Source organism: Ovis aries, chromosome 4, assembly GCF_016772045.2.
Source record: "Ovis aries strain OAR_USU_Benz2616 breed Rambouillet chromosome 4, ARS-UI_Ramb_v3.0, whole genome shotgun sequence".
NCBI lineage: Eukaryota > Metazoa > Chordata > Mammalia > Artiodactyla > Bovidae > Ovis > Ovis aries.
In genome coordinates, this window is record NC_056057.1 from 57,649,100 (window position 1) to 57,665,328 (window position 16,229).

The window sequence follows — 16,229 nt, forward strand, 5'->3', positions numbered from 1 at the left end:
CCTGATACAGCACCAAGCAGTGTTCTGCATATAGCAGGTCCACGCTAAATGTTTTAAAGAGATAGAAGAGCATCTCAAGATTCCTCTAAGGTTCTCTAAGTAGCCTCCAACCTCCAGTACTGCAGCTCTTTTTTATTCTCTCCTTAATTTCCCAAACCTACAGTCCCCTATAGAAAGGACACACATTACATATTAGGGAAAAAAAATGTGCTGGGAGAGAGGTCTGAGAGAAAAAGAGAACCATGACATGAGCTTACATAAAATATAAATGGATGACAACACCATGTATAGAATATACATGTAAAAGAAGTAAAAGAATAATGTGTAACAATGGAACATGCTTTAGTTCATTCTTCTCATGTATAACCATGCTGTCAACCTGGATGGGTAAGAAGTGGGAGAACCCTTTCCTTATAAAACAGTGCTAGACCTTATTTTAAGAGATCTGAAAATGATGTATCTTAGACTCCAGCTCACCCTCAAACCATAAATAGTATAAATAATGAACTACAACTCTATGGCTAGCTTACTGGCTTCCACATTAGAAGTATCAGAGCAGAAAGCATTTCAGATCCATCAGAGTATACAGAAAGAGGAAAAGCTCCTATAAAAGGTTGACTTGTTATTTCCTTTGCCATCCCGGCCAGCTTCAGCAACCTTCCACTTCCCAGTTATCCTACACAGTTACTCTCATTCTCCTCCTTTCCATTTCCCACTAGTTGCTTTTTTCCCCCTCTCCAGCGGAAAGAGAAATAAAAGGCAAGAGAAGAATTAAGAGAATAAAAATGACATTCCCAGACACTTTTCTTATTCTTCCATTAGCATATTTTCTGTTGCAGAGTGGTGACATGGATGAAGCACCACAAGAGAATGTCCATTAGAGATGTCAGGAATAGAAGATAGATCGTTCTTCCAAATTGAAATATACAGACATCTATTTTCATGACTAATCAAATTCATACAGGACCAGGTGCTGAGATAACTGACTTAAAAAAACAGAAGAGTCCCATTTTATCTGGAGCTCCCTCTTGGCTACCACTAGAATACATCAAGGAGAGGTTCATCACTCTTGATTACTATTCCACTGAAGTGGGTGATATCCTTTGGGGAAAACTGAATAGTCACCAGCCCATTAGCCTACAGTTTGTTAAAAGGCAATGATAACTGCATGAAGCAGATGACCAGATAAGAGCAGATACTAGTGATGAGACTGTCCTGTGAACTGTCATTGACCAATTCTGTAACAGAGTCAACACAGTAAGAGTCTCTTACCTGCACAAATCGTGAGCTAGAAGTAGTTTAGCTTTTCAAATTAAACCTATAGTCAAACCCTCACAGTTGATGTTTCATTAACTGATTACACCAGCCCCACAGGTAGCAGTGAATAGAGAAGCAGGGCCTTTGCCTTTAGAGATATGAATCTGAATTGAAAGGTTTTTTAAAACTTCTGAAACTTGGCTTACTCATTTGCAAAATGGGTTGTTGATAATTAAATAGGATGATCCATGTAAAGCAGCACCCACCATTCTGGGTGTTCAATAAATGGCAGCTATTATTATAAGGAAAAATAACATATTTAGTAAAACTAGAGTAATAAAGAATTTGTTTTTCCAAACAAATCCTGGCATCCAAAACAACAACAAAAACAATGAAAACGTTTCATCAAACGTGTAATGAGCAAGTTACAACAGCTGTATTAGTAGTGTCAGAAGGCACACACAGGTGCCTAAGGTGGGGGGAGAGCAGAGTGATCAGAGGATGAGAACTATGAGCAGCTGCTGTTACTGAGACCCTGCCTGCCCAAGGTCACACAATCGTGACCTTTCAAATTGGGATCTGTTGTCTCCAAATCTTAAGTCTTCTACAACATCATGTCTCTCATGTCACTTGAGGCCAATCTACATAAGAACCTCAGAACAAGAAAGAAGCAGGAGAAAGCCTTTAGGATTATATTAATAGTTGTAAAGGATAGTTGAAGAGTTTCCTCAGAGAACATGGAGAGACTCAACTTCCTTAGAGCCCATGGAAAACAGTTTTTGACTAGGCAAAACCAAAGTACAGAAATGAAGACTGAAGGGAGAGGGAAGGTCTTCCCTTTCTGAAAAGCATACTACCTAAAAGCAGCTCTTAATCTGAACTGCTCCTGACCTCCTGTGTAGGTATTGAAAGCTGACATCGGCTGTTTGGGGCTGTGGAATTGGAACTGCTTGACTAGGCAAGAGAGACTCTGAAATGAAGTGAAAGTCACTCAGCCGTGTCTGACTCCTTGCAACCCCATGGACTGTAGCCTGCCAGGCTCCTCTGGCCAAGAGATTCTCCAGGCAAGAATACTGGAGTGAGCTGCCATTTCCTTCTCCAGCGGATCTTCCAAACCCAGGGATTGAACCCAGGTCTCTTGCACTGCAGGCAGATTCTTTACCCACTGAGCCACCAGGGAAGACCCGAGAGAGACCCTACAGTGGCACTAATTCTTCTGAAGTCCTGATTCCAAAAATCAATGGCTCCGAGTCTCCAAGGGCTTCCACGTTCACTCCTATTCTCCATGGTCTTTTAAGAGAAGGTTCGTGTCACATATGTGTTTTGTATCACTGTTTACCTCAATGTGGTAGGCACGAGGGGCATGATAACTAACAGCTGACTTAAAATCATGGCGAGAGCCTGTCTGACAGAACCTCAGCTATGCTCCTCAAATTGTTAAGGCTTCCCATGGGGTGAAGGGAGAGAAAATGTTGTTATATGCTCACAGTCTAGAGGCCTTTACATTCATTAAAAGTTATTTTATCACTCCATGAACAAGTAGGTATGAATTCTGGAAAAGATGTTTTTTAGACACCATCTCTAGGAACATCTCTGAGATGTCGTTAGGCAGTTTCTGAGGCAAAGAGAATAATGCAGGTAAGAGGTCAGTCCAATAGACACAAAGTTGTCATTTGAGTCGTCTCCTCCTGACCAAAGGTTGGGTGACACCAACATCAAATGAAAACAATCATGCTACAAAAGCGAAATATTATTGTAACTACCACATATGTTAAATACATTATCATACCTTATGGTATACTAAATGAACAGATCTGAACTAAAACAAAATTTTGACCTAAGTCTAGATTTAAGATGTATCACAGTTATCAAATAATAGTACTTTTAGTTTACCATACAATTAGGAAGTGTCAATATATCCATTTTCCTGTGGCTGGTACAAACATTCAGATAAATTGTATTCAACCGAGAGATGTCTTAAAGATAGCAGATGTTCAACACATGCATTTCTGGCATTTTCCTACCCACTAAAACTTATTGTTCCATGTTAAGAAATCATTTAGTACTTCTTCATTTTTTCCCTACTTCTTTAGTTTACTTAAAGCTACAGTTGCAGCCACCCAATACATAAAGAAAGCCAAGAAATAAAATGTGGTATGAACCTTTATTTGGAGGATAGTTATCACAGCATTTCATATTTTATTAAAAAGTCATAAAAGTAATTATTTGGTCATCAGCAAATACTTTCTTTCAAAGAATTTTAATCACGTCCAACCAGAAATCTTTGTAGTAATATCGTCTTCCCTGTCCAACTCCCCATTGTAACTGGTGTGATACTGACAGAAGCATGAAGATTTGAGATATAGCTGTTAATTAAGTAGCATGGAATGAGTGGAATCTAATATAGAAAGGAGCAAAGAATTAGGAGTTAACATTTTTCTTCTGGAAAAATTTTATCTACTGCATAAGCAAATAGCTTATATAAATAGCTATGTTAATAAATGGATCAAAGGAGAGATTTTGTTTATTTGCTCTTGGAAAGTTTTACTGTTACTTTGTTCCAATAAAGAAAATTTTAAATATATTCCACATGAAACTTTAGAGCTTATTTCTTACAAAGGATGAGGTAAGTGCATCTCTTATCTATTATTTATCATCTTTATTACTTATTGTACTCAGAAGCAACAACTCTTCTCTGGGAAGCATATATAATAATTATTACATATAATAATTATTCAACCTATAAAGCAGTTCTGAGTGAATTAATTTATGCCAATTGAACTTCTCACTGTCCCTTCCTCCCCTCAATAACTGTTGAGAAAAAGTCATATAATGCTGAGAAGATTCCAGTTTAATTCTGATCATAGCAGTCAATGCTTGTACTGTTTTGGAGAGGAATTTTTAGTTTACTTAAACAGAGGCAGGTAATACTTAAAGGAGATTGAATACTTTAAAAGGTATTAAAGTTTATTCATATACATTCCTGGTCAATTTGAATTAATCATGTTTTTACTTTCTGAGAATGAAACTAATTTAATTAGGACAGTTGACAAGGAAAATCTAGATTTCCAAATTTAAAGTACACACTAACTACACATTTTATTTAGAAAGCACTTCTATCAGACAAACATCTTTTTCAATTAAAGCATCCATTTTATTACACGGTTGCATTTAGAATGTGATTGATCTTAACATTTGATCAACTCTTAAGCCCTGAGACCTAGCAAATAATTTGATTTTCCTGCCCACATACAGATGAGATTGACAACAATGATAAAAAGAGAGACTGATTAGAACAAATATAGCCACTCAGCTATCTTACATAAGTACAAAGGATAAAATACAAACTCTGATTCAGACATTCCTTACAGATTTTAGAAAAGAAAGAAAAAATTCAACATTATTCAATTATCATTGGTTGATCATCACATTTTCCTGCAATTTCTGAGGGAGAATTTGCATTTATATCACAAAAAAGAGTAAAGAAATATAGTTTTACATCAAAGAAAAGCCAAGTGATACAAAATTTAGAAAAGCATAACTTAGCTGATATGACTATCAATGGTTATTTGAATATGTAAACAATTCAAAGCTCTCTAGCTTAAGAAGTGTCTAAAGCAAAATCAACAGATCTGACTACATGTAACTTTGTATCATGTAAGAGAAAACTCCCAAAACACACATATACACACACGTGTATACATACATACATACACATACAAATATTTTAATTGAAAACAAAGAACATTGGATGAGAATGAGAAGCACAGTTTCTCCACTGAAACCTGTAAAAATCAGTTTATTCTAGGAAATTCCTTGCTGGTTTAGTGGTTAGGACTGTATGCTCCCACTGCAAGGGGCCCAGGTTTGACCTCTAGTCAGGGAACTAAGATTCCCACAAGTGTTTCATGGTGGGGCCAAAAAAAAAACTCATTCTAGGAGTTGGTGACATATATTGCTCATTTTACTTTCTATGCCCCCTAAGCATACAGCCCCAAGTCTACTCAAATGCTGAGTGACAATGCTAAGTGGATAAAAGCAGCCACCACACAGGAGGCACACAGCAGACATTCAGAATAGGTGCTACACAGTTGAGAGGGACAAAAGGCTAAAGAATAGCTAATATTACCCCTGTGGGCACTGTGGTTATTTGTCCTTAAAAAACAAACTGTTACTCTAGAAGTTTAGAGTACTTAGAATCTGAAATGAATATTTTTCAAAACAAATTTTACAAACCATAATTAGATCTTCAGGTCAGCAACAAATGCCTATTGAAAACTTAAGCTCTAGCTGCAGAAAACTAAGACTTCAAATATATCTTTTGTAATCAAAATATAATTAAAAATTTGGCTGTTTATTGGGTATGAAAGATATCAGATACTAGTTGGTGCTACACATACCCTGTTTTTATATAAAGCTCAACAATCTTATGAGGGCTGGTATTACCCCATCTTATAGATAAGAAAATTGATGCTTAGAGAAGTAGCTTGCTGGGAGTCATATGGTAAGAAAGTCACTGAGTCTGCATTCAATCCTAGGCCTACTGGGTCTCACAGTCCACTCTTAATAATACAGCTTGCTCTTTGCAAAACCCATCCTAAGAAAGAAGTCGCTTGCTAAGAATAACGTAGTCTGGCAGATACAGAATTTAGATGCAAGGATATTACAATATCTGGGCTACTCTAATGTTCTGTAGGGAAATCAATGCAGAACATCTCAAAATGGGACTTTACCAGATACACCAAAATGTGTGCTTTCAGTAACTATACTAAGCTAGTTAACTACCACTATATTGTTTGCATGGTGTTTTCAACTAATAATGACCTATACATAACTACTCCATTACACCTGCTTAAGAGAAGGCATGTCTCTTAGACAATCACTTCTGAGAATCAGTCTAGAATTAGCAAGTCCAGCTCCCTTCAGGATCCGGCTATACTGGTTAGGTTCCTACATGTCTCATCATGTCCAGTGTTGGCAGTTACTCAACCACTCACACCTATCTTCTCTTCATCTTCCTCACCCTCTTCATCTGAGCACCTCAGTCACTGATCTTAGCTGCTGTCTCCTTTTATACCCCTTATACCCCTCTGGGTTATTCAAAGACTCAGTCTTTTTCTGATTTTCAACTTTATCATAACACTTAAGATCCAAGATCCTCTTTCCCCCAAACCTCCCTTTGGGTGGCTTAAAAAAATTTTTTTTTTACCAAGTTTATTCTGGGCTGTCAGGAAGAACTCACTTAGCTGGAGAATGTGTGTATCCTGATATATAAAAAGGACATCAATCTGATAGAGACCAACAATGCCAAAAATTTCATGAGATGTGATAAAGGGAGTATTATCAACTCTTTAGAAAGTTGATCTGCTTCCAGAATTTGTACGAATACAACAGTATGTAACATTTTGAAATAAAACTTGCTCAAGAATACAAATAAGCTCAAAGTTGAAAAAAGGCTAAGTTGAAACCTGAAAAAGAGTATGAATTTTCACATTTCTACAGGAATTATTAAATTATACCTTTCCACTATGAAACAGTAAACCTAATTCTTCTATGGATGAAAACAAAATTTACCTTTGGAAATCAGCAACCAACTTGACATCAGCTATGACAATCTTATGTTCAATAATCATGTGCTTCAGAAGTTTGTCTTGTTCAACCACAGGAAAATGTTCTTCACAGAAAATACAAGGCACAGATGGAGAACCTTCTAAGCTGGTGGTGCCACCTGGACTTTCTGGCAGAGAAAGCGGCTCCAGGATATAATCCTTAGTGTCTGGGAGAGACAAAAAGAAAGAGGAAAAAAGCTGAAATCAACTCCCTTTAGAAGGATGATTTCTCGCCTCCTGCATTAGAAGGATCCTAAAGATGTTTACATAATTTCAAAAAGAAAATACACAGTACCAGAGAGCAAGATACTTTATTACATCTTAAATAGCTTCTGCAACTCAGAGGCAAAGAGTATTACAAAGCAGCTCAAACTCCTCATTTGCTGGCTTGAATGGGGGAAACTCATTTGTAAGGACAGCTGTGCAACCTCATTCTTGGACAGTGGCCAATGGCAGCAACTCTAGGGGAACGTGGGGCAGGGGGGAGGCTGCAGCACACTGGGTTAAGGTTCTAAGTCTCAAATGTGACCTATTGCCAAGAGTCATGACACTGGGAGGTAAATGGTATATATTGAGGCTACAGGTGATGCCAGGACAATCTTTTTAGCTGCTTCTTGTTGCACCTGCAAACTTTTTCCTGTCTCTATTTGTCATGTGAGAAGAAGGTAAGTCTCACTATGGGTTGACACAGCATGTGCTGGGTGGCCCAGGTGGCAATTTGTGATTTGATTTATGTCTATCATTTGCTTATTACACAGTTGTGTATCATAATTCAAGTTCTTGTGAACAAAGAGATGAATGCTCAATCACTAGACATACATGATAAAACTTTTTCATGTCTACACTATTCCTTTCCCTAACATCACCTACAGAATCTTCAAGAGTTGAGGCTTTAAGATCTGCAGCTCTGAATTAAAGGCCTTGAATTAGAGACAGTTTTATCACGATTTCTCTTCAGTCTTCTAGACTGAACCTGGCACTGTAGGCACACTACCGTGTAGTTAGCAACCAGGTAACTAGTGGAAGGCATTTGGCATTTGAAGGGCAGAAAACTTTAGAAAGACAGCTATTTCACAGACAGCAGTCTCTGGAATTAGGTTACTATTTAATTCTACGTTAAATTTTATTTATTTTTTATATCCCTAGAGGTCTTTTAAAATGAATAACTAATTGAGTAAGTTACTGGTACACTGCTGACCCCGGTCTCAGAACTGGATAAATGATGCAAGAGGGCAGCATTCATTCACTCACTCAACAAAACCTAGCTGAGTATCTACTGAGTGCTGGCCGTTTCCTGTTTGATGCTGCATGATACTATTCTTACTATCAAGGCTAAAGGGCAGAAAAGTTAAAAGGATAAAGAGAGAGAAGGGGAAAGAGAGAGATGGGGAGACAGGGAGGGAGAGAGAAGAGGCAGGGAGGGAGGGAAGTAGGGAATGTACAGGGCTTATGGGAGCATGGGACAGAGGAGTTTAAGTGAGCTTCGGGAAAGTGTCCCGTAAGGAATGGCCTCTAACACATCACTCATAATAGAGGATGCTAAATCAAACTGTTTATCTTGGTTACAAAAAATTATTAAATATCAAGAAAGAGAAAACAGGGTATACATGACAATAGGGAGAATATGAAAAATGTTTCAGCACTTTAAAAGCATTATTAGTACAATTGGCATGTTACCAATTATTACATTCATAAATCAGGTAATGAAATCAAGGATTTCTGGAACTCTATAGCTCCTTAGTTGTAGAAGATATTTTTCAGTTACATGATAAATTCTGTAGGAACTTAAACCTGCACATGAAAAATAGGTGAGGAAAGAGATAGGGATATACTTATGAAACTCTACAATATTTTAAGTTCCCTAGAATAAGATTACAAAAGGCAGCATATTCTAAGTAGACAATAACCTGCCATCTAGGAAGATGCTCTTCTCCTAAATTTGACTGAAATATCTGTAAATTCAGTTCTCTTGACTGAAGAAAAGAAACAATATATTAATAATCACCACCAACAGCAAGAACTAACCTTACTAGATGTTTGCTATTTGTAAATTACCAGCAAAGTGTTTAGAGAAACTTCTCAATCCTAACTTCCTTGTTGGATTAGTATTATCACAACCCCCATCTTTCAGATGAGAACTGAGACTTAAAAAATTAAATAATCTCCCCAAATCACAGTGTTAGGTCTAAGTCTTACAAATAGCTGTGAAAAGAAGACAAGTAAAAAGCCAAGGAGAAAAGGAAAGATATACCCATTTGAATGCAGAGTTCCAAAGAATAGCAAGGAGAGATAAGAAAGCCTTCCTCAGTGATCAGTGCAAAGAAATAGAGAAAAACAAAAGAATGGGAAAGACTAGAGATCTTTTCAAGAAAATTAGAGATACTAAGGGAACATTACATGCAAAGTGAAAGTGAAAGTAAAAGTGAAGTCGGTCAGTCGTGTCCGACTCTTTGTGACCCTGTGGACTGTAGCCCACCAGGCTCCTCCATCCATGGGGTTCTCCAGGCAAAAATGCTGGAGTGGGTTGCCATTTCCTTCTCCAGGGGATCTTCCCAACCCAGGGATTGAACCCAGGTCTCCTGCATTGCAGGCAGACACTTTAACCTCTGAGCCACCAGGGAAGGCCTTTCATGCAAAGATGGGCACAATAAAGGACAAAAATGGTATGTACCTAACTAACGGAAGCAGAAGATATTAAAAAGAAGTGGCAAGAACACACAGAAGAACTGTACATGTATTCTTTACATGTATTCATAGAATTGTGACTGGTACCCCTAGTCATACAGTCTTTTCAGACAGAAACCTGAGAGGCTTCCTCACGTCCTTCTCCTTTACTCCCCGTGGCCAACATTAATCAGGAATTCTCAGTTTAATCTTCAGAGCCTCTTCTCTGTTCCTCCCTTCTGAGCACTGCCAACACTGCTGCCTCAGACAAGCTCTTAAACTTGAACATCTGCAATAGTCTTCCCACTGGTTAGTCTCCCCCATCTTCTGACATGACCTCTTTCCAATCCATTCTCCCCATATCAGTTTAAAACAGGAGTGGCCCTTCTTCCTGTAGGAAAAGGCCTAAACTCCTTAAGGAGTTAAGTATAGGTTGAGAGATCAAAACAAGATCTTAATGACCCACATACCCACAGTGGTGTGGTTACTCACCTAGAGCCAGACATCCTGGAGTGTGAAATCAAATGGGCCTTAAGAAGCATCACTATGAACAAAGCTAGTGGAGGTGATGGAATTCCAGCGGGGCTATTTCAAATCCTAAAAGATGATGCTGTGCAAGTGCTGCCCTCAATATGCCAGCAAATTTGGAAAACTCACCAGTGGCCACAGGACTGGGAAAGGTCAGTTTTCATTCCAATCCCAAAGAAAGGCAATGCCAAAGAATGCTCAAACTACCTCACAATTGCACTCATCTCACACACTAGTAAAGTAATGCTCAAAATTCTCCAAGCCAGGCTTCAGCAATACATGAACCATGAACTTCCAGATGTTCAAACTGGTTTTAAAAAGGCAGAGGAACCAGAGATCAAATTGCCAGCATCTGCTGTATCAGGGAAAAAGCAAGAGAGTTCCAGAAAAAACATCTACTTCTGCTTTATTGATTACGCCAAAACCTTTAACTAAACTGTGGAAAATTCTGAAAGAGATCAGAATACCAGAGCACCTGACCTGCCTCTTGAGAAATCTGTATGCAGGTCAGGAAGCGCAATTAGAACTGGGCATGGAACAACAGACTGCTTCCAAATAGGAAAAGGAGTACGTCAAGGCTGTATATAGTCACTCTGCTTATTTAACTTATATGCAGAGTACTCTTGCCTGGAAAGTCCCAAGGATGGAGGAGCCTGGTGGGCTGCAGTCCATGGGGTCACTAAGAGTCGGACATGACTACGACTTCACTTTCACTTTTCATTTTCATGCATTGGAGAAGGAAATGGCAACCCACTCCAGTGTTCTTGCCTGGAGAATCACAGGGACAGGGGAGCCTGGCGGGCTGCTGTCTATGGGGTCACATGGGATCGGACACGACTGAAGCGACTTAGCAGCAGCAGCAGCAGCAGAATACATCATAAACACTGGGCTGGATGAAGCACAAGCTGGAATCAAGATTGCTCGAGAAATATCAGTAACTTCAGATATGCTGATGACACCATCTTTATGGAAGAAAGCAAAGAACTGAAGAATCTCTTGATGAAAGTGAAAGAAAAAGATGGCTTAAAGCTCAACATTCAGAAAACTAAGATCATGGCATCTAGTTCCATCACTTCGTGGCAAATAGATGGAGAAACAGTGGAAACAGTGGCAGACTTTATTTTTGAGGGCTCTAAAATCACTGCAGATGGTGACTTCAGCCATGAAATTTAAAGATGCTTGCTCTTTGGAAGGAAAGCTATGACCAACTTAGACAGTATATTAAAAAGCAGAGGCATTACTTTGCCAACAAAGGTCAGTCTAGTCAAAGCTATGGTTTTTCCAGTAGACGTTTGGACGTGAGAGTTGGACTATAAAGAAAGCTGAGCGCTGAAGAATTGGTGCTTTTCAGCTGTGGTGTTGGAGAAAACTCTTGAGAGTCCCTTGGACTGCAAGGAGATCCAGCCAGTACATCCTAAAGATCAGTCCTGAGTGTTCATTGGAAAGACTAATGTTGAAGCTGAAACTCCAGTATTTTGGCCACCTGATGTGAAGAGCTGGCTCACTGGAAAAGACCCTGATCCTGGGAAAGATTGAAGGCGGGAGGAGAAGGGGACGACAGAGGATGAGATGGTTGGATGGCATCACTGACTCGATGGACATGAGTTTGAGTAAACTCCAGGAGTTTGTGATGGACAGCAATGCCTTGTTTGCTGCAGTCCACATGGTCAGTCAGATATCACTGAGTGACTGAACTGAACTAGTAATTTGAACCCAAATTCAAACAGTACATTCTTCTGCCTCCAACATCAAAAGACGATTCCTCAATCTGTATTTCTTCTTTAAACTCTGTGTTCAGTTTTTAATTCATATGTACTTATAAGACATACTGAATTTACATATATTCTGCCAGTGTCCTGCAATCTCCCTCATATCACCTCCACCAGCAACTCTCAAACCAGCAGCCCACATACTTCAAAAACCAGTGGGTACAGTTATCACTCAGTTCAGTTCAGTTGCTCAGTCTGGTCCAACTCTTCATGACCCCATGGACTGCAGCATGCCAGGTTTCCCGTCCATCACCAACTCCCAGAGCTTGCTCAAACTCATGTCCGTCGAGTCGGTGATGCCATCTAACCATCTTATCCTCTGTTGTTCCCTTCTCCTTCTGCCTTCAGTCTTTCCCAGCATCAGGGTCTTTTTCAACCAGTCATCTCTACATTTAACTACAGATAAGTACAGTGGTGGTTATCTCTACCACTGTTACTATTTCCTGAGGTTTTACTGCAAACTGTCTACTGTTTGTCTTTGGATCATGTGTCTTCCCTTTTGTATATGTGTTCAATGCCAGTTTCTCTTTTTTTCAAACTATTCCTCAATGGACCTAAATGTTCACACATACTAGAACCGATTGCTTATTGTCACTGTAAGGGTATACAGGAACAAAATCATGAGTCTTCAAATTTTAGGTATGAGGAACGTGTGGTTTGAGAGACACTCCGTTCTAAAGGAGATCAGTCCTGGGTGTTCTTTGGACGGAATGATGCTAAAGCTGAAACTCCAGTACTTTGGCCAGTTCATGTGAAGAGTTGACTCATTGGAAAAGACTCTGATGCTGGGAGGGATTGGGGGCAGGAGGAGAAGGGGATGACAGAGGATGAGATGGCTGGATGGCATCACTGACTCAATGGACGTGAGTTTGGGTGAACTCCGGGAGTTGGTGATGGACAGGGAGGACTGGCGTGCTGCAATTCATGGGGTCACAAAGAGTTGGACACGACTGAGCGACTGAACTGAACTAAACTGAACTGAAGTTGTATTTGGGAAGTTGAGTTACTATGTATCCAGAAAACAAAAAAAAATTAACAGAACAATTTTAGATTATAAGAGTTAATAAATATCTCCTTATTCCCTGATCATTAGCATTGTGCTCAAATTCTAACAGCATTGATCATAAGACCTAATTTGTTTGCCTTCAGATTGTTAGTCTCTGGACGACAAGGAGAGTACTGGTCATCTTTATTTACCTGGCACGTACTCTGTGTACTATTATCCTACCATGAGTACCCACCATCAAGTAGTGTATTGACTTTGTGCCAGGCACTGTTATGCACTTTACAGGTACAGTATTGAGTCAATTAACCCCCTCAATAATCCTATGACAGAGAGTCAGTTTCTACATCTATACTACAGTTGAGGAAACTTAGTCACTGAGAGGCCAAGTGACTTGCCCTAGACAGCTAGTAAGTGGTAGAGCCAGGATTTGAATCCAAGCAGTTTGGCTCTCAAGCATTAGTAGCACTCTCAACCTATGTTGTTCTGTTGCATCTGACTCTGCGACCCCATGGACTGCAGCACATCTAGGTTTCCCTGTCCTTCACCATCTCCTGGAGCTTGCTGAAACTCATGTCCATTGAGTTGGTGATGCCATCCAATCATCTCATCCTGTCTTGTCCCCTTCTGCTCCTGCCTTCTGTCTTTCCCAGCATCAGGGTCTTTTCTAATGTGTTGGCTTTTTCTATGATCCAACGGATGTTGACAATTTGATCTCTGGTTCCTCTGCCTTTTCTAAATCCAGCTTGAACATCTGGAAGTTCTTGGTTCACATACTGTTGAAGAGTAGCTTGAAGAATTTTGAGCATGACACTGCTAGCATGTGAAATAAGTGCAACTGTGCGGTAGTTTGAACATGCCTTGGCATTGCCTTTCTTTGGGATTGGAATGAAAACTGACCTTTCCCAGTCCTGTGGCCACTGGTGAGTTTTCCAAATTTGCTGGCATATTGAGGGCAGCACTTGCACAGCATCATCTTTTAGGATTTGAAATAGCCCCGCTGGAATTCCATCACCTCCACTAGCTTTGTTCATAGTGATGCTTCTTAAGGCCCATTTGATTTCACACTCCAGGATGTCTGGCTCTAGGTGAGTAACCACACCACTGTGGGTATGTGGGTCATTAAGATCTTGTTTTGATCTCTCAACCTATACCTAACTCCTTAAGGAGTTTAGGCCTTTTCCTACAGGAAGAAGGGCCACTCCTGTTTTAAACTGATATGGGGAGAATGGATTGGAAAGAGGTCATGTCAGAAGATGGGGGAGACTAACCAGTGGGAAGACTATTGCAGATGTTCAAGTTTAAGAGCTTGTCTGAGGCAGCAGTGTTGGCAGTGCTCAGAAGGGAGGAACAGAGAAGAGGCTCTGAAGATTAAACTGAGAATTCCTGATTAATGTTGGCCACGGGGAGTAAAGGAGAAGGACGTGAGGAAGCCTCTCAGGTTTCTGTCTGAAAAGACTGTATGACTAGGGGTACCAGTCACAATTCTATGAACACATATAAAGAAACAGGATTTTTATTTACTGAAAAGTGAAAGTCACTCAGTCATGTCCGACTCTCTGTATAGTCCATGGAATTCCCCAGGCCAGAACACTGGAGTGGGTAGCCTTTCCCTTTTCTTGAGGATCTTCCCAACCCAAGGATCGAACCCAGGTCTCCCGCATTGCAGGTGGAGTCTTTACCAGCTGAGCCACATGGAAGCCCCACCTTGTGAGAGGGATGGTAATCAGCTGAGGTGTAGATAGCTCAGGCGATCTGCTCAGAATTTAGATATTCCCGACAGGCCTGGTGGACAGAGACAGCTCTTACCAGCGTCTCATGTGACGCACTTGCACCGTTCTGTGTCTGCCAGCTCCCCAGCTGCTTGGCCGATTCCCTCTCTCCACGCTCAACAACAGCAAATATCTCTGCTGTAATTAATTGTTTTCAGGTATATTTCTGCCACTAGGGTACTCTGTGAATTATTCAAGGTCAAGGACTAAGTCTTACTGATTTCCAGGTCTCTGATGTAATTATACAGTGCCTGAAACATATATTACATTTGACAAGTGTTTGCTGATAAATAGTGGACCAGAGGTTCTTACACCTAGACTTACACCTTTAACTCAATTTCTAGGTAAATTCTATTTTAGGGAACACCTGTGGCTGTCTGTCTTCAGAGGAACTTTCTCTGCCCAAGATTCAGAGTAGTCTAACTTTATTTATAGCCAGGTCTTCAGTGCTGTGGCCCTTGGGGCAACAGCCTATTACTAATTAATAAATAATGATATAAAAATTACACTGAATTCCAAGATCACCAAAAATACTATTGAGTGTAGTAAAAGTATTTTAACTTTAATTAGAGATTTAAAAGTACTCGTGATTTTTCATGTAAATTAGTAATGCAAATTGAAAAAAATAGTTTATGTAAATTAGTATGGTTGAAGCGAGGCCCTCAAATACTAAGCCCTGTATCAGCAGAGGCAACTCAATAAGATTTTCCTAACAGTTTATTTCCAGCAGTCACCATTAGAATCATATTTATATCTTACCAAGTGGTAAAAAGAAAACAGAAGCAGAAATATATAATTCTTTGTTACAAGACCCTTGAACTCTAAAAGGCCAGAGGAAGTAAATTGTATCTAGCTCCCTTTAGGAAGCAGGCAAAGCATCTTGGATATTCTGCTTTGGCCCCAAATTGGCTTCACACATTTGTTACAAATTAACAACAAATTATCTGCTCTAGTTCTCACTTTGAACAGCAACTCTGTTCAAATGAACTGTGAAAAATACTTTCCCCAAAGAACTGCATTTTGAGGAGATGCATTGCCGATCATAAACAATTTTATTTACTGTGGGTAAGATCCTCAAAGTGTCAAATTAGTATTCTAGAATAGTGCTTCTCAAAGTTTAACGTGCACATATCACCTGGAGATTTTGTTGATGCACCTGATTGAGAAGGTGTCATGGCCAGGGAAACATGCCACTGAGATCTCTGGCTGCTATGACTGTAATTGAAAGAAGGCCTCAGTGCTGTGCTCTGAAACCCCACTTCCACTGAAGCAGAGCTTTCCATACAGTGCTCTCAGTAAATGACTGGAGGCAGCAGAAATAGTAAGGCAGACTCATTCCTGTGAGAGATAGAACTTCAAGACATGTAACACTGGCTGGAGGACTCTCCCTTGTCTTGCCAGAAAATTGCTTAGTACTGTGCTACACTCTTAGATCCTACATAATCCTCCCTTAGCTCTTTCCTTCACACAGGTCAGACCTACTTCTCATTTTCCCCTCTGGTGTCTTCCCTAACACATCTCTTAAGATGTCAAATCCCATCTTGGTGTGTGCTTCTTGGATGACATGAATTAACATAGTAAAATCAGGAGGCAGACAGGCTTAAAATTCTGCATGTCTCAGTTCCCA

The 16,229-nt window shown here is 39.8% G+C and overlaps 1 protein-coding gene across 1 annotated transcript in view; it reads right to left on the reverse strand.

Annotated features, from left to right (window-relative positions):
• The window catches only part of ZNF277 (zinc finger protein 277), a 141,405-nt gene that overhangs the window by 55,787 nt on the left and 69,389 nt on the right, over nt 1–16,229 (reverse strand). Inside the window, exon 2 of the mRNA XM_004007882.5 lies at nt 6,832–7,033. Within this exon, the coding sequence (XP_004007931.1) occupies nt 6,832–7,033 (202 nt within the window). The remainder of the gene's footprint in view (nt 1–6,831; nt 7,034–16,229) is intronic.